The sequence below is a fragment of the Callionymus lyra genome, chromosome 3 (genome assembly GCF_982586985.1).
Source record: "Callionymus lyra chromosome 3, fCalLyr1.hap1.1, whole genome shotgun sequence".
In the NCBI taxonomy this organism is placed as follows: Eukaryota; Metazoa; Chordata; class Actinopteri; order Syngnathiformes; family Callionymidae; genus Callionymus; species Callionymus lyra.
Window position 1 is genome coordinate 32,445,619 of NC_141820.1, and position 22,719 is coordinate 32,468,337.

General features: G+C 35.6%; 1 protein-coding gene across 1 annotated transcript in view; it reads right to left on the reverse strand.

Annotated features, from left to right (window-relative positions):
• adgrb2 (adhesion G protein-coupled receptor B2) overlaps positions 1 to 22,719 on the reverse strand; it is a 194,837-nt gene that overhangs the window by 16,289 nt on the left and 155,829 nt on the right. The window contains exons 19-29 of the mRNA XM_087787570.1: positions 21,968 to 22,070; positions 21,410 to 21,560; positions 18,574 to 18,643; positions 17,577 to 17,643; positions 13,838 to 13,923; positions 12,437 to 12,535; positions 11,280 to 11,379; positions 8,460 to 8,531; positions 3,131 to 3,223; positions 2,203 to 2,451; positions 889 to 928 (exon numbers count right to left, since the gene is read on the reverse strand). Coding sequence (XP_087643696.1) covers positions 889 to 928; positions 2,203 to 2,451; positions 3,131 to 3,223; positions 8,460 to 8,531; positions 11,280 to 11,379; positions 12,437 to 12,535; positions 13,838 to 13,923; positions 17,577 to 17,643; positions 18,574 to 18,643; positions 21,410 to 21,560; positions 21,968 to 22,070 — 1,130 coding nt within the window. The remainder of the gene's footprint in view (positions 1 to 888; positions 929 to 2,202; positions 2,452 to 3,130; positions 3,224 to 8,459; positions 8,532 to 11,279; positions 11,380 to 12,436; positions 12,536 to 13,837; positions 13,924 to 17,576; positions 17,644 to 18,573; positions 18,644 to 21,409; positions 21,561 to 21,967; positions 22,071 to 22,719) is intronic.

Consider the following 22,719-nt stretch of genomic DNA (forward strand, 5'->3'; position numbering starts at 1 on the left):
GGAAAAATGAGGCAGAAGTAAAAGGCGTGTCAACGAAAAACAGTATTTGCTTTAAAAAAAAAAAATGAAATGCATATAAAATAAAATTAATAAGAAAATGCTCTTAAACACAAATATATTTTGATAGATATGTGTGCATGTATTATCAATATTATTATTTTTTAGAAATGCAGATTACAAAATCAAACTTGACTGTACTTTTAATAATGTTACTGACAGAGTGGCTGAAGAAAGTATAACAATGTTGTGTTCTCCTCTTGCTCCCTCGTTTCTCGTTTAACCTCAGGATCTTTTTCCCAACATTCAATTAATGATCTTCAAATAATTATTACGTGCTGAGGATTGAAAAAGATCTCAATGAAACCTGTTTGAATTAAAATAATGAAAAATACCAGTTATCCTTGTCCACCTCTTTTATTTAGTTAAGTACTACAATTAAAGTAATACTGTTGTAAAAGCTGCATTGGAGGAGATGCTCTTGCTGCGGCTTTTGCTAATTTCATCTTTTTTCAGACAAAAATGTCCGGTGACAGAATATTCAGTGAATTCCTTGTCAAGATAGTACATTCCATCTCGACTTAAAAACTTTTTTTGCAAAATAAAAGTACTTGCATCAAATTGGCCAAATATTTTCCAAAAAAACATTTCCAGATCAAAGTTGACTCTTATTTTGATTCAACGAGTTAATGTTAAATTAATGTACACTAACATGATGACTGCGGTATCATATACATTTTGCTTAAAAGCAAAAAATAACTGGCTCAAATAATTGATGGACTTTGTAGTCAAACCTATTTTGTTGAATAGAATAATCTCAAAAGGAAATATTCTAGAGGAAGCGTACAAAAGAATTGATCCAGCTAGAAGAAAAAAAGGAAAGTAACTTACCTGTTTGACATGCCAAGTCGACATCCTTCTCAAAATCAGTCTGAGAAAGGAGGAGCAGGTATGGGAGAGAAAGAATAATTTAAAAATGCACATTTCTTTTACCTTAGAAACCAGAGGAACAGCAATACTGTCATAATCCGACAGAAAGTTGCCATGGTGACATGATCCAAGCTAGAATGGGAGACTTTTTATCAAAAGCCATCTTCGTATTCATAAAATATACACATTTGCATATAGGACCCAAATTCAAATTTGCTGTGCCATTTGAAGCAACGCTTTTTCACCGTCGCGCCATGTCAACAGAGCAATATATTTAGATTTCATTATAACCATGCAAGCGTAACATAAACATCTATCTGCTACACCCTCATGACTCGAGTATACGGAGTTATCAAGGAAAACTAGGTGAGCAAACATCGTGAAGAAAACAATGTTCCGGGGTTACGTTGCGTTGGGAATGAAACAAGTCGTGAGAATAACAAACTATTTCTCAGGCAAACTCTATTTTTTTTTACTTTGGTTCAAAGTCTCAATCTGTGAATAACGACAGTTTCTGAACAACCGGAACACTATTTATCATCCTATTTGTTGAATTTTGATTAAATTGCAGTTCATGACGTTCATTTATGAAAGGAGTGACTAATGGAGTAACAAGTAACATATAAAATGATATATAAAATGATAACAAATAATCCGTTTTCTTACTAATTTAGGTCACTGAAAATAAATGAAAGCAAAATCGAATATCTTAATTATGGCGATTTTTAAGTAGTGCTGGGCCGATGAAGAATTAGGTACTGCTTCAAGAAGCTTTATCAACCCATTCCTGCTTTGAAAGCCATGTCAGGACCGAGCATTTAAACCAAAATCCTAAAATGGCATGATTCTTTGAGGCACAATTACTTGAAGGATCGGATCTAGTTACTCGTCTCTTAAAATCGTAAAGTAGATTTGGTCAGTAGAAAACTAAATGACAAGTGACAGATTATACTGTATATGTGTTCAGTGATTGATGTGTTTATCCACAATGACAATTCTGTTACTTCCTCCTTTTCCTGGAGTTTCTATCCATCTCAGCTTGTCACAATAACAAAAATAATTACAAATTGTGTGAAAGGAGAGTTTTGAATTAAACCCGTAATAAGAATTTTTACTGAAGCTGCTGTGGAATTTTAATGAGGTCAGTTGTCCAATATTAAAACCCATTTATAGACAGAAATGATTTCGCTAGCCCACAACATTTTTTTTTGCAATATTGCAACCCTATTTATCTACTTAAAAAAATACAACAGTTCTACTCTAGTGGTGACATACTGGTTGTCCGGTGACATGGTTGTGGTTAAGGACGTGATTGTGGGTATTGTTGAGGATGGAGTTATGCTCGTGTGCATGGTTGATGGAGTGGCTGTGGTTGAGCCCGCCGGGGTTGTTGCGGGACAGACTGAAGTAACAGGCTTGCTGGCATGGCGGAAACGACTGAGGGTGATAACCGGGCACACATGGAGGCGTGCCATAGTGCATTGGGCCACACTGCTGCCCACAGTAGCTTACATTTGGACCCCTCTGATGGTGAAAGAATGGGGAAAACAGAGCAACGTTAACTAACAGGCTACTGGTAAGGTTCTTTTATTACATATAAAAACAATATAGATACATAGATTAGTATACCACAGATATTTTATGCTATCATATTGCATAGTTGGTTCTTTACGTTTTGGTTCTCTACTTAGATTTTTTTTTTTTTTCATATCAAATTGTCACAAAATGAGCTCTGGGCGAAAGTCTCAACAAATAACTTTTAAGTTCACAGAACGGATATCAACAGATAAGTTTAATTGAAAATCCAAGATAAAAATGTCAAATTAAAAGACACATTGAACCATGGAATGAGTAAACACAATTCCATTAACAGCATCCATGCTTGCAGTGTTTGCCACTGACACACACTGCCTTCTTTTGTTTCTTTTTGGACTTTCTTATGCTACAATGAGCTTACAGTGACAGAAACAGTCCGATCAATAGATGCATACTTTTACTCTCCATTATATTAAAAAATAACTTACCATGTGTGTCATATACACACTGACATATATTCACTGACTTTAAATAACTAGCATTACTCTATGGGAATTAGGAAAAAAGTTTCAGTATTACATCTGTTGATGTTTTCATATAAAATGGGATTAATTGCTCTTCTGTGATCAATGAATTGCAGTATGGAATGAAATGGGATGTTATTCACCATGATCTGCACCTGGCCATTTTTGCAGGAGTCTGGTGAATTTTCACTGTCGTCTTTGCATCCTCCCATCCGGCAGCGCACGGCGTCCTGTACCTGTATTCATACACACAGAAAAAGGAACTCAAACCAAGGATTTAGAAACACTTGTTGTCTCAAAGTACAAGACTTTAGACTTTAGACTCTCTTTATTGTCATTGCATAGAGGAACACAGCAGTGAAAACTGGCAACGAAATGTTGTTGCTTGGCAACCTTTTGAAAAAAAAAACAGCATAGGGTGATTATATAAATATAAATATTAATATGTTAAAAATAGTGCAATATATTATTAATAGAACAAATAAATAATGTTTTAAATAGTGCATATTTCATTCAGCAGTCTGATGGCAAGAGGGAAGAAGCTGCTGTCAGAAATGACAGTGTTTTTTTGTTTTTTTTTAATTATGCAGATGAAATGATTCAGGGGGCATTTCATTGTTAAAACCATCCTTCTGCTCGTTCAAATACTTTTATATTTTATTTAAATGTTTCCAAGATAAATTGTTACTTTTGCAAAAATCCAAAAGGGGCAGAGTGTCAAGTAAAATAGGGAAGTACTGATACGTTCAGGACAGGAGGTATTCCCTTAAGATTTGGGTCTACAAGAGCTTCTTGAAGACAGGCAGGGACTGTTCTGACGGAGCTTGGTAGATCATTCAACCAGCATGACACGACACATCTGTCTGGAAAGAGGTCTTGAGACTTTTGGACAACACTCATTTCCTGAACGAAGAGCTCACAATGTAGTATTTGCTCTTTACCAGAGTACCAAAGTTAACTTCTGATTTATGTTGTGATAAACACTGGACTGGGCGTTTACATCTGGATAAAAGTTCATATCTTTTTTTTTAAACGTTACAATCCCCACCCCGATAACAATAGCATTTTATCTACTGCTAAAAGCGTTTTAAAACATAAATACATGCCATATGTGTTAAAATGTTCATGTTTGATCTAGATAAGAGAAATAATGTTGACTATGTGTTGACCAAATGTCATTGGTTGCAATAAAAGGAGACGAAATAGACCTAGTTTTACTGACTTTTAGTGACGCTTAACATTCAAAAGACGTGTACTGATAATAAATTGACTTACTACCAACACCACAGTGATAGTACATTTTGCATTCAGCAGCAGGCAGACATACCAGCACCGTGACAAATTCCAAGAGGTTACTAAAGCTCCTGTTTATCATTTACCGTACTGTTTTAAACAGATGTTAGTCTGACTTGTGACCAGCATGAATATTGGTTGTTTTGTATTTATCTGTTGTTCGAACACTTCGGTAGCCCGAGCCATCTGGGTTTAACTTTCTGCTGGATGAGAAATATGTTATTATCCTTTAGCTGCGGCTAGTAGCCTTTAGCTCGCTAATGCAACTCAAAAATGTTTTAATGTAATAAAGATGCAGATTAAAGCAAATGGATTTGAATATTCCTGTTACAAATCGTATTTATTTTAAAATTTGATGACAGAGTTATTTGTATTGTTGTTTTGGTTGTTGTTGTTGTATTTTAAATTGTGTTATTACAATATTTTAGTTATTTATTTTGTGTTCATTTTCACTACAAATACAATTACTTACATAGTAAAAAAACATTATCATCAAATGATTGTATGGCTTTATTTAACTGAATATGTGTCCTTGGTTTCATTGTTCATCTCAATTTAAAATGAATATGCATGTAAATGTATATTATTGATAGATAAACTTTATTATTTCCTTTGGAGATCTCCTTTGGGAAATTGGTATTCCAGTTCAAAGTGCAAAGGATGACAAAGTCTAAGTATAAAGAACATAGATCAAAGAAAAAACAACACAAAGAAAAGGATACAAAGATGAACATAGAATACATCATCTGTTGACTCCTGCCCCAAAAGTCAGAATTATACAGTCTCATAGCTCGAGGCAACCCTATTGTCACAACCCTAGCTAGCACATTTCCTGGTATAAAAAGTGTACCTCATAATTTGTTCCATCTTCTATGTTTCTAAGTTCCCATGTAGTAATTTAGTGTGGAATCTGTGTTCCAAAATGTTCAGTTGATTACATACAATATGTGTTGGTAAATGTACTCTGTAGGTTGTTACACATATGCAGAAGAACTCTGATAAGATAATTCAAGAGTTGAGCTAAAAACGGTATAATGTTTAGACTTTATCAAGGAATTACTAGGATGATGAGCGCACATTTACTTGAGGCAACATACATATACTGTATACTGTACATACAACCATTAATACAACAAAAAGCAGATTTTCTTTTTTTTTTTAAGTGATGCTCATGTGATTGTAAAATCTGTCCATATATTGGAGGATAACATTGTTTACTAACAGCACACTCAGGAAACTGAAAATGTCGCCAGGCCATGCATAATTGGCAGGGATTGGTTAAACATTATCGCTCACATCCTGTCAAAAGTCCTGGGTAAGAGTACAATGTTCCACATCAGCGCTCATGATACAACATCAATTAACCAGCCAGCAGCACAATGTCAAGAAGTAAACCTCATAACCCAACCTCAAATCAAAACAGATCCCAGTGCATTACTGTTGACACCTCACTCCGGCTTTCTTCCTTCTTCGGGCTGCATATTATGAATATCCTGGTTACTTGCTGAGAAGCAACATCATTTCTCACTGTTTCCACTGTCAAATCCCATGAGGATGAGTGGAAACGAGAGTGCTCTTGTAAAAGCAGCGTAAGGCTGAGGATCGGTTTCACTGGGTGCGTTCATGTGCAAGTGACTTCTATTGGAAATTTGAATTAGAAAACTCATTTAAATCTGATTAATGCTGCATGATCAAGCTTTATCTACCCTACTATTACGTTTCTATCAACTAGGGATGGGCTGAAGAAGCTTTGGAAAGCAGTGTCTAGTTTGTTTTAGTTCACTAGGTGGCACCCTCAGTTTAAAAGTGATGAAGGGTTTCAATAAAAATCAAACTGGCTAGCTTAATCTGATCACAATTAAATTACTCCTCTGACTTCACAAAACCAGAATCAACCTGGCAAACCATTGCTTTATGTTGCCAGTTCACTAATATCTTCAAAGTGATTTAATTGGACAGTCGTGTGTTTTTCATAGTACAAAATCAAACCACCATCTGCTCCATACAAATGTGACAAACAATAGAACACTGTCTGAAGTTAACTGATTTGTTGCATTCTAAGAAATAATTTCGACAAAACTTGATCAAGTGAAAAATGAAGAATGAATGAATGTTACCTTTTTTTAAACATTTTCTTTGCTGTAAAAATGTGTTATATTGAACGTTAAGTCTGAAATACTTTAATTTTGAAAGTAATACACTGTACAAATGAAATACAGCAATACTACTTTGATATTGCAAATTATTGTGATGCAATCAAATGATATAGAAGTAAAAAAGCACTTCTTCCTGCATTGATGCTTTCCTCCATTTTTTTCCTCGTTTACATCTATTGTTTCATAGACTTGCTGAGGTTTTCAGAAGATCCTAATAAATTATTAGAGGATAACCTGATCTTTGACGCTGCTCTGAAATTGATGTACCGTTGCCAAGTATTCAAAGTGTTTAAATTTTCATTTATACTCCTCGGCTTATTCAATATCATAATGATCTCCGAGACGCAGAAATAGCTGTGGAGTGTACATGCATCACCTGGAGAAGACACCTTTATGGCTTTCTAATACTGATGACACTGTAAATCCACTAATTGCAGGTATGCATTTTCAATCTGCATACACCGTGTGTGTGTGTGAGTGTGTGTATAGAAAGAATGACGATGTGTCTTCAGGGAAAGAAATATGCATACCTAGTTTAAAAGCCAGCCACTAATGTGTGTGGATTCCGGAGTGAGCATGTAAGAGACTTATTGTCCAATAGCACACATCTTAATAATCTACTTAAAGTATCCTAAGATAAGATAGCAATAGCCCTATATCAAACTGCACTGTATAAAAACAAAGCAAAAAATACAAGAATGGACTTAATTCCTCTACTAATCCTTCCCACTGATCCGCTTTATACGTTTTTTTTCAGATTACGGTTCAGATTTACTCATGGTTTGCGTGTACTAAAACACATGTAAACCTCTCTGCTCATGCTGACAAATAAACTCAAAAGTGTATTTAGAAAAATAGAAATTGAGAGAAATTGAAAATATATTTCTCAAGTATTTGCATCTCGAAACGTGTCTATATATTTGTGCATTCCAAAAGATTTTTGCAAACAGTTAATATGCATTGTGCACACTTGGTAAACATTCTAGTGAGATGGAGGTTATTTATTTATATACTAGGTACTTTATTTAGCACTGACAACGATCATTGTAAGGACGGTCACAGAAGGAGGTGCAGGGCATTGTGGGTGTGCTGAGCTGTCCGTCTCACACAAACTCTGTGTCCGTGTCATTGTGCAGATTGTTGTTTGTTGTTGTTTGTCAGATTATTTGACCTTGCTGTTGAGAATGCTTCTGGGACCAAGACACTACAACGACCATAATAGTCAAGACTAAAACAGTTTTTTTTTTTCTGATTGAGTACAAGTAAACTAGTGTTGATTTTGACGTATTGTTTAAATATTTATTTTTTATTTTGTAAAAAAAAAACAATACAAAAGATAAACAAAACATTGTCTTTGGTTTAGTTTCATTCAGTAAACTTGTATTTGTCCTTGAATTGTATGTTTCCCATGCCTTTGAATGCATCATCAATCTCTATAGAAAACATACAATCCATGCTGTGGGAGTTTTTTTGTTGGGTTTTTAAAGACAAACAACATTGGTTTGTCTCATATGGCATATTGTTACGTGACCGGCATTTACACCGTGTCGTTATAAATTAATTTTATAACATAAAGAAATGGAAAAGTCTCGCCCAAGACCACTTTTACAGCCCAAAACCAGGCAAGAAGGACAAAACAAAGACCCTAGACCATAAAGACCAAGACAAACCAAAGACCATGGATAAGTTTTTCAAGACTGATAGACTCTGTCTCAAATATTTGTATTTAAAAAAAATAATAATAATAATAAAGAGATTGCTCTCGTTTCTTGAAGATTTTTGGGTTTATCGTTATTTCAAAATACCTTAATCACAGTTCATTTTATATTCTCAGTTCCGTCTCAAATGAAATAAAACTGTCTCCATCATTTGCTCCTTTTGTAAATCTTAATAAACCAGTATCTTCAAAGAATCAAGGGTTAATGCTAAGATAATGATCTGAGCTAAAGATAGGCAGTAGCTTGTATTGTAGGGACATAAAACAGCCAGACATGATTCAGGATCCAACAAAGCCAGTACTGACCTCTCGGCGCATGGCACAGTGAACGGTGATGATGACGAAACCCTGGACTGAGTCGAAAACAGCAAAAAGGACCTGGTGGAAAAAGAGAGACATTTGTTAGTAATCATGAGGGAACTATGGTGGGGATGGTAGATGAGTGGATCGAAAAATCCTAGTTGTCAACCGTCACGTTTAAATGAATAAGGAACACTAAACTTTAAAATAATTCCTCGAAGTTTTCATTAAAAGAAAACCATTTCATACTGTGCTATTTCTGGGGAAAGCTCCATCTTTACCTTGACAATGGACTAAGTGTATTTGAGGACAGGTGCAACAGAGTGCGTACAAGCACAATGCATTCATTTGTTTTAATTAAAGCAAAATACGGCAAAGATGTTGCGTGGAAGACAAATAATGCATACATTTTAAAGTCTAATAAGGAGATAAAAGCATTCAAACTGTGAGATAAACACTCTGAATTAAATCTGGAAATAACTTTTGGTAAGAATAAAAAGTAGATCATTCAAAGAATGTAAATTTAACCATTCATACCGTATTAAGATATGAGAAATTGCTTTGAATAGCTATTTTATTTAAACCTCACTGAGGGCGCCACCTGCTGAGATCTTAAATTAGGACTTTCCTTCATAAAGTTCCATCATTCCATTACTATTAATCAGCTGTCAAGTTGAAATGAATAAGTCTTAAGAGGTTCCAAAAAAAAAGGAACAAAGGATGAGTGGGATTTGGGAATAAATCTATCGTTATCTAATTTAAAATCATATCTTTTTGACTGTGCTTTTCAATAGACTTTATTTAACTTAAGATGAAATGTTCCTTTTTTGAGTTTCCCCCAAAAGCATTCACTATTTGGGACAGCCCAGTTTGAAACTGCTTCACAACACCTTAAGAAACTATAACAATGCTCAAAAGTGAAATGAATTCCAATGAAATATCTCGAATACTTCTAAGGAGTCACTCTGAATCAGTCTTTAATGGATCGAAAAAGCCGAAAGACAATATGGTTGAATATTGGTTCCACTGTTGTTCAGAAAATAAGAAAGTGACTCTTTTTGTAAATTGTTTTCACTTCTACACCATATATGAGATATATATAATATCATGAGATTTTTAATTCATATCTAATTTTACTCCAACCATTTTTCATTTTTATTTTCTGTTAACATTTACTAAAAGGGCTACAGTAGAAAAAGGCTAAATAGGTGCTTAATACCTAAAATACCATTGTTATTACATTTGAAGTTAATAATGGAAAACTAGGTTCTAGTGTGCTCTATTGGTTAAGCTTTGCCACCCAGCAGGGGGCATTCTAGGCTGACCCTATTAAATGCCTTAATTCCGTCCTGTCATTTTTACATCTTCCTCAGTGCCAGACAAAATTATTGTTTCCCTTATGACAATTTAGTGCAGCTTCTTCCTTAAGTCACAGAAGTCAATACTTTCATTGTCTGCCTGCTATGTGATGTGTTTCTATTCCGCCAGTAGCAGTATGCAATTCTCTTTGAAGAGGCAGATGAGACTCAATTCACAGTCTCACCTGTAGGATGTGTATGTGTAGTACGATCACCATGCTTTCTGAGTGACCCTCAGTATGTCACAGCCATGATGCTGAGGAAGCATTTTCAGAGAAACTACTAACTTCCTGTGGCTACACTGCTCCATTTGCTGTTGTGGCAGCATGGATCGTGTGCAGAACCCTGTCGCTCGAGTCTGACTTACTTCAGGATCAGATCAGCAAAGATCCGTCAGGGCTGAGACAGATGCGTCTGGGGAAGTGATCAGGTAGACGGGGCAGACAGGCTAGTTCATAGGCAATAACATGGCTTCTCTGCCACACAATAAATGGCCTTCAATTACCCCAGAGTGGAGGTGAGGGAGTGCTATAACTATTGTGCTTCAGATGAATGCGAACATGAGCCACCGACAGCTACTTTTTCCTGATCAAGACACAAAATGAGTCTGACGTTTAAAAAAAATAAATGAATCAAAACTACCGCAGATCTTGAGACGCTTTGGGTGCCAAAAGGGAAAACATATTTCAGTATTCACAAAGACTTTCCCTGCAATGTGAAGACAACCCCCCCCGTGGGAGCTTCAACCCTGATACTTGTTGAGCTGACGCCTGCGCTACAGTTTGGCTGCTTGTCAGTGCCCAATCACCAGTTGGTGAAGAGATTTCTCTGGCTAAGACTCTTGTGGTGTTGTGGCGTTGCCTGTCTCTCAGTGCCTGTCATGAGCTCAGACAGTCCATCTCAATTTGCCCAATGTTTCTCACGTTGCAGTGCAAACAGCCTAAGCAGACCATGTCCCTCCTGATGGTCTGCGGTCAGATAGGGAAAGTTTTCATGCATGTTCCACGGAGAATTCCTCCTCTGTCTTGCCACAATAGGCTTTTTTATGGTGTCCCTGGGCTGCTCACTGCTGGGGGACGAGACCATCGATCTGACTAAGTGGCAAGTCAGAAGCCAGGGTTTATATACATATTCTTGATCTGGTAGTTATTTCCACTTATCCTGTAGTTACTATTCCAAGGTCTTTTGTCTCTGTATTTGTTTTTTAACTCAAAAAATACAACTACGATCAGTGTAAGGTAAGGTAAGGTAAGGTAAAACTTTATTGATCCCTCAGGAGGTCTCCTTTGGGAAATTGTTTGCTTTGTTTGTGTAAGCTAATTTCACTGCTGCATATCCCATGAGACAACTTCTACGTAGTCAGAGTCACCGCCCTTAACTCCTATATAAATATTTATCCTGGTAGAAACAGGTGCACGTCTGGATGCTTCTATTCGAGAGTATCATCTAAAACCCTGAGATGAATCACCTGGAACAATGTGGAGCGGCGATCAGTGATGGCAAGCACAGCTGACATCCAGGTGAGCGCCAGCAGTGGAAGAACCACACAGGAACTCCACAGGGAGGCCCTGTCAGGTGCAAGAAAGTGGGTAGAAAAAAGGGAATAGAGAGGGAAGATAGGAGAAGAAGTTCAATATCAGACGTTCTATATCACTTCTTAAAAAATCCACACATGCATTAGGGATGTAGGATCTTTTGTGTGTAATTTGAAGTTGATTGGAGAGCTGAGGTTTCTGTCAGACTTAATAATTCAACTGAGAAGTGGAAGATGATGTGTAATCATGTATAGAGTTCAGATACGGACAATTGCCCACAATTATATGGTTGATGAACACTAAGTGCCAGACGGGTGGACTGTGTGAAAAGACCAAAAGGGAGGGGAAGAAACATTGCAGGTTTTTTGACAAGAAGTGAGATGGAAGCGTTGGTTAGGTATGTGCCTACACAAGATGCTGTTGCAGTTTTATCTGTATAAGTAATAAATCCCTGATTTATTGTTTTTATTGACGATACTTATTTATATCCACCTATTTACCCGCCCACTTATTAATCCACCTATCCACCAATCCATTAGAACTAGTTTCTCTGAAAAACATCCCACTTAAACTGATGATGATGTAAAATCATATTGCATGGAGAACTTAAGTCAAATAATTAGGTTTATTTAGGAGAGTGTTCGAGAATTGCTGTTACAGTTTGGAAATAGATCAAAAGAGTTTTTCTAACACCTAAACAAAATATTGTCAGCATAAATAATGATTTTTATACAGCTTTCTTCTACACCAGAAACTAGTTTTGTATTATAAATCAAAGAGTACATGTATATTATTAATTTAAACTTAATAGGAATATAAACTATCCATACAGCATATAAACTTTTTATGACCCGTGGAATTATTCTTTGGATCAAAACTGTACCTAATTAAACCGTGGCAGCTTGCATGGCAGGTGCTTTCTTCTCATTTCAAAATGTTTCTATTTATTTATTTATTTTTTTGCCTGCCAGAGATGTCTGAATGTCATCCTGCATAATCAACAGAAAAAGTGAGAGATTAAAAAGGGGAGAAAGAGAGATGGAGAGGGAAAGACAAAGCAAGCTAGATCGAAAGATGAAGATGGACTAACATGGCGCTGCTGGCAGTCGAGCTGGACATAGCAGTACTCGAGATCACGCCGCACTTGGAGCATTTCAGGAGCAGTCGACTACGCGCCTCCGGTGGGACACTTTTCGCCAGTTATACCAACAAGTGAGTGTGCAAAGTGTCACAGATGAAAAAAGAAAATTGTTGTGGAAGTAAAGAAAAAAAAAAAAGAAGTGACAGGGCGGGGGGTGAAAGAAAAGAGGGGGTGGGGGAGAAAAGAAAAGTCAAATTAAAATCAGATCTTAAATAAAGTGACAGCAGTGAAACAGAGTGAGTGACAGCAAGTAGAGTGAGAGACTGACATTACAATGTTACAGCAGTCACGTGTGTTAACGGAATACCACGACACAAACATGAAACACACCCGTAATCTCGCTTCAACAGCGAGAATCCTAGCATGATTAATGTGTGTCCAAGCGTTTCCTCTGCATGTGGCTGTGAGTACGATAAAACAACTTTTAATGTAATTATTAACAACACAGATGGGGTGAATCGATGTGTGTGCTTGTAGACATATTAAGCAAACTGCAAGTGATGCTACATTAGTGTCGCAGCACAGCATAGCATCACACCTCATTGCCTTAGTGGCAGCCATCCTCTCAGCTTCATAAGGAAATGCATTACACTAATGACAGAGTGGCCTGTGAGCAACAAATATGGTGTGCAATGTGGCTTATATATATGATAGATATATATATAATGTGGTAAGATCTATACTATACAGTAACTCTGTTATAATATGCTTAGTTATATAAGGACTTGATGAAGCATTATCCTTATTTTCAGAGTCCACGAGATGTCACCTTCTTTTAGCCATTCTCTTGAAACCTCAAATCATCTTTGAACCGACAACCTATGTTTAATGGACAAAATTCAATACTCATCATAACTGGTTGACCAGTGTAAACCAAATGGCTAACTTACATTGGATTTGTAATTGCATTCTATAATAATAACATCAAATGTTATATAAAAAGCCACATGGACCTGAGATACATAAGAAAAAAAAGGGATAAAATGTGTTATATGTTACAAAAATATGTTACACTCAATTAGCTTAACATGTCCAAACCTTTATAACTATGGGAACATTAAGGACAATTTCAAAAGAAACACACATACTGCAACACAATTAGCTAAAGGGTTTCTATGGTTGAAATAAAAGCATCTCTATGTATGCATGTCTACACACTAACCGTTTATAACATTCTCATTTTCTTGCTAAAATATCTTATCTCTCGCCTGGTGGAGAGGAACATTTATTTAATGCAGCAAACAGGACGTCAGGTTTCAGAGTAAAATTGCCTGAACAGATGAATAAGCAAACTGCATTTAATAAGAGGCACTCCCTTCTGTTTGGGAGTTGATTAGGAAGCGAACTTACCCCGCTCGCTGCTTTTTAGACTTGTCTGATATGCCCTCTCGAGACATAAGCTTGTTAAACACAACAATCCCGATGAGCATGTTCACCTGGAAGACACAAAAAGAACAATCAATAGAACAGGACTGGTAAAAGTCGTCTATTTTACAGTGTTTTGAGAAGATTGCATCAATTGCTTTACTGCACAAATCTCCACATCAAATTAACACCATAATATAACCAGAAAATGTACTTGTTAAGTAGAATAAAGAAGTGAGAAAATTGCGTGGGGAAATAATCTCCGCTTTAAGCTTGCTGCAGTTAGAAGACTGGAATTGTCAGCTGCTGCTTTCAGGCGGAAAAAAAAACTTTCCAAATGTGATTGAACTAAACTGAAGTCCATGATGTTGTTTATTATCTATTATCAGATCAGTCGACATCCCATTCCTTAGAAGGATCAAAGGAAGTAGTTGCCGTCCCTTAGTTTTTGAAGCTGCTTGTCTGATGAGATAAGCTTGGCAGAATTCCACATTACATTTTTTTCCTAAAACACACTTTCACTGGAACTCTAACGCATCTTCTACTTATAGTTGTTTGCGAAGAATGGTTGTATCCGTTTCAATGCAGTCTCGGACTGGTCCCTCCCAGGTCCCCCACTATTTATTATATTAAGGGTCTCAAAATATGCATTTAATTTAAGATTACCTAATAACAGCACGAGCAGGTGCTGAGGTTTCAGGGTGAAGACGTTTGTAAGTCACAACATGAAATAGACAGTGATTGGTTCGGGGAATCATATATTACTTGTTTTTCAATGCGTTATCTAACAGCAGCTGATATTTGATTTATATTTTCTAAAGATTTGTACAAAAGAACACAACAATATTCTGAAACATGGTAGTAGTTTCAAATACATTAGAATCTAAATTGGTAGAATGGCACAGTCAAAATAAATAAAAACAATTATGAAGCTGATTTTTTTGTTGTAATAAATAATCTTTTTGAGTTTAGGTCTTTTTTATCAGTTATTGTTGATGACTTTAAACAAGGTGAATTAAATCAATAAGAACATTACAGAAATATATTTCATAAATTGGCTCGTTTCCACGTATTTCACCGTAAGAGAAAAGGGACGAGACTCTATAGTACTTTATAACCTCACAGAATGAAGTGCTTTGACTGTTTATGTTGCTTCATAAGCATGACAATATCATCAGTGTCTAGACTTGAGTCTTATTAGTGGGTCTTGCAAAATCTGTATCACTGGGTCACTAAGACCAGCTGCTAAGAGGCTTATAGACAGATTTCTCATTAGTGCAGACTTCTGGGATGACATCTAATCACCTTGTAAGTACAAAAAACAAACAAACGAAAAATAAATAATAATTTGAACCCACAGTGGATTTTTTTTTTTTTTTATGTTTCCCTTTATTTATGTACACATGTGCAAAGCAATCTTTTCAAGGTCTGAAGCTCAATGTCAGCTAGAGTTATTCATGGCCTGTCACAAAGGTTAGCTCCTGGCAGGCAAATAAATAAATAAATAAAAGTAATCTCACTGCTTCGAGACATGGCAATGAAAGATTAGAGTGGAACTGGAAGCTTTTCGTATGGATATATCTATGGGACATCTGGCCGATTTTACCATTTTCTGAAATCTCCCCCTCTTGTCTACTTCACTCTAATCTGTATTTCTTCGTCCCTAACAACTACCGACAATGTGCCAGATTGTGTATTGTCAAGCTAGTCAAGACGTTGGCCGTGTGAGTCAGCGTCGTCCTGTCTCGCTATCTGCCCAAGGCCGGGTTCATTAATTAGAGAAGAGTCTTATGGGAAGGTCTGTGTTTCTCTGACCGACCTCCCAATCTCATTACAGCTGTTTGCTGGAGTGGGGCTCCAGCGACAACACAGGGGAGTCGGGGACCATCACTGCCGCGTGGGCGTGCGGAGAATACGTTTACACTCAGGAAATGCAATGCAAAGTCAAGAAAAAATAATGATTTATCTTAATTTCCTATTTCTGATATATTTTTTTTATCAAACAAATACAGCTGTATTGAAGTCATTGTTAAAGTCATAGTTCACAGTAAATTCAAACTTTACTCATATAACTACTCATCCTCATATGAACTAAGCGTTGGGATTATTTCCAGAGTACTTGTACTTATTCATTTTTAGAGTAGCTAAATTGCCGTCATCCTCATCTTCTTCCAAAGAGACATAAAAACATCTCTATGGTGCTCATCTGAAACATCCATCTTGCATTGAAGCCTCGACATGAGGAATTCTCGCGAAATAAAAGAGTCTGTATGCTGTAAGTTTGTTTGTAGCATAAACGATCGGTCCCTCAGCTCCTGCCTTAAGTCTTTTCCTCATTCAAACACATTGCAAGAGTCAGTGAACATGCACAAGATTAACATTGATGGCCTAGTAGTTCCGCTAAAACCCATCTTAAAATATAGACTTGTTAATTTTTTTTTACGAAAAAAAACGTAAAGGCTTCAATACAAGAGGAGATATTTGGATGTTTTTAAGCGTGTCAAAGATGAAGACGACACCAACTAAGCTCCAGTGGTTGGATTAAGATGCATTTTCATTTTTGCCTATAACTCTAAAAAGGAACAGATTAATCTGAAAATAATCCCAAGCCTTAGTCAAGATAAGGGTGAGTAGAAAATTGAAGTGAAATTTAATTTTTTTAGGGGAACTAACCCTTTAAGTTCCATTGTGTTTATCCTCGATTGAAGAAGGCAAATCGTTTCTTCCAATTAACATCTTAAACTAGCTGTGCTGGGGGCTAAACTATAGACACTATTTGGACCAAGTATCTGTTATGTCACCGTTTGTGCAATCTTGGCACTCTTCTGCTTCAGACTGACTCTGGTCAGAGCAGGCTGTGTGGTGTGGTTTCATCACCCAATGTCGTAATCGGTTGATGAAACCACTATAGCTGATTTAGCTTGAGGCTATAGCTTTAAAGCAGAAAATATAAACAGTTTGGGATCTGTAGACTACCTTCTGAGCAAAAAGGCTAATAGGTGCTCCCTTATCTTTCAAGAAAATCATTCCCTTTACTACACAAATTAAGAAAAAATGATATACTAAATAGAAATATAATCAAATAGAGATGTTAGAAAAGAAATGACCCACTCGTACAGAGTGGGTTGCTAATGAAATGGGTGTTTAAGACTGAGTTTGAATGAAACTTGTAGTATTTCCGAGCCAGCCTCAAGTGGACATTTGTGAACTACTGCTTTCTGAACCTCAGTATTGGCTTGATTTTTTTGGTCTGGACCGACATACCAACATCCAAAAAGAAAATGATCAAGGTTTTTTTTTCCAACTAAGTGTTGCCGCATTCAGGTGACTTTCTTTCTTCAATGCTAATAGACTACCCACAAGACCACCAGTACATCATTATACTGTATTAACTAAACAACTTAATAGTTCATAATGGTAAGTAAGCAAAACACATTAGGGAAAAAGATCAATTCTGAGCCACATAAGAGCAAATAAGTATCAGACTTTTTGTACTGAAAGTACATTGAGTTCTTATAGCATCAGGAATGGAAGCCTATACTAGCTTTTTAGCCACTGCATGATTTTTATTCGGTGGTCAATATAAAGCTTCTTATAAAGTCCAAACACGTAGAGCTAAGCGATTATACATTTGGAGAATCATGCAAATGAGCAAGTGAGAGATGAGGCTCATGTAGCTCAAAGTCATGGCAAATGAAGAAAGAGCGTTTCAGGGCAGACTTACCAAGACAATGACTGCAGCAGGTCCAACAAAGGCATAAAGCAAACCACCCTCCAAGGACAACCAGCAGCTAAAGAAAGGATCATAGAAATGTGTGAACAATATATCGGATTCATGCGTCTTAATTTCACTTAACTCTTTCCCCTCCCTACAGTAGAAGAATGATGGGAAAGCTAAATACTTTCTTTGGGTGAGTGCTTTTTCTGTTGCACCCTGAGTGGCTATCAACATTTATTACCGATCCAAACCAAATGCCCAAATTGCCAATGATGTTGTGACATTTCATTCTGTCTAAAGGCCATTAACCATAATGAATTTAAATGTGTCCTTTGGTGATGCTATTAGCCACAATCCTCTCTTCTGTTGTTATTGCTTTCAAATACACAAGTTCACATACATAATAATATTTTACAACATCAAATTTAAAGGGGGATCTGAGGAAATCATGGTTGTGATCTTAATTGTGTTGGTTCTTTTTTGATTTTAGTTTGAATATTTAACCTTTTCGGAATTCATTTTAGAAGATTTTAAGGTTCATTTTTGGGCTAGTGAAGCTTCATGAAGCAGATTTATTTTAGTCTGCTCTATAATCCATTGCTTTAAACAGCCATGCCATTGAAATTTCACGTATATTTGCCACCTGTTGAGCCAAATAAAATAAGACATTGAGTGATGAAGCTTCATCGGTACATGGGTACGATATTCGTGACCATAAAATACAATTTCATTAAGTACAGTTTATTTTAAATACAACCTGTTAAGATTAACATTATAAATAAATCTCTAAAGGGCTTCTGGGATAAAAATAACCCACTGATATTGTAATTGTTGCTGCTGTGCTTATTTGCAAATATGTTGTTTTTTATTGTATATTTTCCACATAAATGTAACTTGCATTTGTGGTAATTAATGTTTATAATCTGACTGAAAACTCTCAGTTATATATGAAATGTACTTGATTGCAAAAGATTGGTACTGCTAAAGCTAAAGTTGTACTTACTAGCTAGCTGTGCCGTAACCTCTAGCTCTGGTGAAACCAACCGATACCGCTACCACTAAAGCTGGAAGACCTGCAAGGAAAAAAGTAATCACACAAAGGGAAACACAGGTTGTTTACTGCATATAATCAACTTCACACAGAGAAATGCCAAATCAATTCAGATATGTCTATGTCTAATGAACAGATCATTAAAGGCTACATTCCTACAGTCATGGTAACCCTTGAATGAGTCCTTGACAGATAAAAAAGCTTTACAGTGAGCTCAGATAATATAGAAGTTATTTGATATATTGTTGTGTTTGAAATGAGAGTAATAAAATGTCACTTATTAATGAATGAATGAATCTTTAATTACATAGCGCTTCAAATGTAACACGGAAACCATCCTTGTATCATCACTCTTGGACATACACACTCACACACACATTTTTTTATGGATATGGGAAACACTATCATGGTACGGATCATGTCCAAAGCCAAAAAAAGGGGCCTCATTGTGCAAGTGGGAACCCACGAGTAAAAAAGGTAAAATTGTAAATAAATATTTACAAGAAAATTTTATATTTAATCTTCCGTAAAACCTTCTTAAAATAAGATAATTAGATATTTATAATGAATACAATTTAGATTAAAATCAAAACAAAAAAAATAAAAAACCTTTTTGGCAATAATAGGGGACGAAAGTTAGTTATCATCAGAGTTGTGTCTAAAAACGTCTTTATTTCCCGCTGTTACTCTGTAATTAAGGTGTTGTTTAGAGTGAAATGCTAGTGATATTATTATTATTATATCAAGGGTGGAACATAGTCAATGAACAAGGTGTTAGTTAGTACTTTATAATAGTTAATAAGTGTGAGCAAACCAAAACTACCCATACACGTTTTAGTCAAACTTCATAATGGTGCGAGATGTCTCTACAGTAATATCATCGATGACCTTTCCCTGCTAGGAGATCATGAACGCGAGTATGAAGCACCTTGTGAATGTGCGAAAGTCAGTGTATAAAATGGCAAAATGCAGGTGAAATTGGTCAATAAGTCTTATATTCATTAGCTAAATCAGGCTAATGTGCAATATGTGTCGCGCGGTGCCAAAGAAAAAGAGGAAATATGCCGGGTCGTTAATGAGCTCGGCTTTGATAGATTCCTGCAATTAACAAAGCTGTGATTATGGCGTCGAATGAAAAGCAATTAGAAAATGCACATTAACACGTAGGATGGTAGGAAGCCAGTGCGGCCCACTAAATGTGTCAGTCTTGCATTTATGTGGATCTGTGCGATGATCAAAAGGTCTTTGGATTTCATCTTGGATTTGGGATCAGGACAGATTGATCACTGGAAGGGTACACAGTGTGATTTTTTTTTTTTTTTTTTTGGAAATGCAACATGTTCTTCCCCTCACACACACAAGAGTATCTCCTAGTCACTCGTCAATAGAGTGCTGAATAGAGACATTCTGTCTCTTTTCTATCAGGTAAGGGCATCAGCGACTAGGCAGATTGCAGCAGAGGAATCAATATCAAGAGAAATGAATAGAAGTGCGCGAGGATATATGGTGCGACGGGTGCTTTGCTTGTTATTTTCAGAGCTATCTCCGAGCATCTTGTCCAGATCGTATCATACGTTTTGATTGTCTTCCAACATCTGTGGAGCCTTTTGCTTGAGGTTAACCTAAATTGAAAAAAGGTGGCATTTAACAGGAAAAAGAGGCTTATGAGGACAAAAGGTCTTTTAATGCCAGTATGAGGTTGATATATTCATGCAGCATTTGCAGCGGATTTGTATTAAAGAAAATACATTAAAGTGCTTTCTCATGTTATGGTGGTCTCAATCATTTTTATAGCAACACAAAAGTCGCTTCAGGAGGCACCCGATTCATTCGTAAAGACTTTTACTGCTTTGTGGGATTTCTTATGCCGTAAGATTTATTTTACAAAACATAATAACTATAATAGCAACTATTTATTATTTGTATTATTATGACTATAATTAGTATAATTGGCAAATGCTTGTTATTGCGTAACTAATATAAAGATATGCTCCAATAATTAACTATATTTTCAAGAATGTCAACTAACAGCAGAAACCATCAAAACAAACAACTTTAAAAACAACATTTATATTTTTTAACGTGCAAAAATGAATAAGGAATCAAACACATTGGCTCAATGCAGTTTGTTTCATCAAATTGTTAAAAGCTAGAATTATGATATACATCCACTTTTACTTGTTTGATGTTAATTTATATGAAGGACAATAAATGACACAATGAAAATTAAATAAACTTATAAATACATAACTAAATGTTTAAATAAATGCACCTGTGAATATCGGAGATGCAAATAAATAAATTATATTGGACTTTTATTTGACTTATTGGAACAGTGCTATTTCTGTGTGCATATACATTTATTAATTAATATATTTTAACATTTACTAAAAAATTAAAAATGTCATTATTCATGTATGCCATTATTTTAACATTGATTTATTCATATATTTTTACATTTCTGTCTTTATTTAATAATATAATAATAACCATATAATGTTTATATAACGTTCAAATTAGCTTATTAATACAACATCATCGTAACATTGATATTATGCTGTAAAGTTATTATTATAATGTTATATACATGTTATCATAATAAAATACAGCATAATAGCAATATATTAACAAAAAAACATGATTAAAATAACATTATAGAATAATAATACCACATTATTAATAGTTCTTTATTAATTTTAACATAATTATATTTTAACGTTATAATAACATAATTTTAACATTGATAGACAGATATTTATTGGTGGCTACACAGGCTGGAGGTACTTACCCCAGCCGAGGCACAGAAAACGCTTGCGAATGAGTCGTGACCTCATTTTGCCGATGACTGCCAGGTAGGACTGCCATGCCTCTGTTAGCACCCAGCAGAAGGACGCCAAGAAGAAGAAATGCAGGAAGGCAGCAGTCACAGTGCACAGGCCCTACAGAGGGAGATTTATTTATTTTTTGTGTGTGGAAAGCAGACAATTCGCTTTACCAGAAAGTAGAAAAATAAAGTTTCGTAAAAACATGTCATCATAAATCACTGCGATGGGGCAGGTGTGCAAATGTGAATTCAATCTGACTTTTACATTCTGGAAACAGAGTTCTTTTCCACTTTGCCAGCAGTAGTTAGGATGGAAGAGAAGAATCAACTTTGTGGATCAATGCTGGGCAGGCAAGAGTGCTTACTCAGAGAACACAAAGAAACTTTCTTTTTTTTTATCTCTGCTGAATTCAACTAGTTTGGGCAACGTGACATTAGTTTAATTACTTCCTACTTAGAGCAATGGATGGCCTCAGAAATGACATCAGAATTGTATTGTTTTAGTACAACTGTTCAACTTACCTTGTTAAGCGTTTGAGATTGTCCCACCAAAATCAATAGATTGGAGGCCAGAATGGAGAGGCAAAAATTAACCAATATAATGGATCTTTCTGAGCGGATATACCTGCGAGAAACACAAGAATCAAATAGTAAAACTTTATTTTTTATTGTATTTTCGAATCATCCTTTTATTTATACATTTCTTATCTTCAAATTATATCTACCTATCTATCTTCCTATCTACCTATCTATTTTCAACACTGTGCATTTATGGGCAAGCTAATAATATGTGTTTTTCTGCTCATGAATTCTGTGAATTGACCAAACGGATCTTAGCAAACACCCTTTACTGAAACTGAATTATTTGACCTTATTTTGTGGTCTGTTGTTCAGTACCGGTCATTTAAGACCAAGGTGCACGGATAGGAAAACTGTTATTTAAATTTTATCCTGTCCGTTATATCCATTTTCAATATATATGCAAATTTTATTAAATTTTATATTCCAATTTAGATACAATTTCTGCTTTTTCATACATCTAACATGCACAATTATTTGAATTTCAACCTAGTTAAACCTGATCAAAAAATATGTAATTTTCGATTGCAAAGGAACAGATATTACTTTATTATATTAACTAACTTATTATTCACAACTCTTATTAATACTTTCCTGTTTCACTTGAAATGAAAATTTAACTTGTTATGTTATTATGTTTAATTATTATTGATACTGAATGCGTAGATTATCTGTGGCATGTGCTCATTTATCAT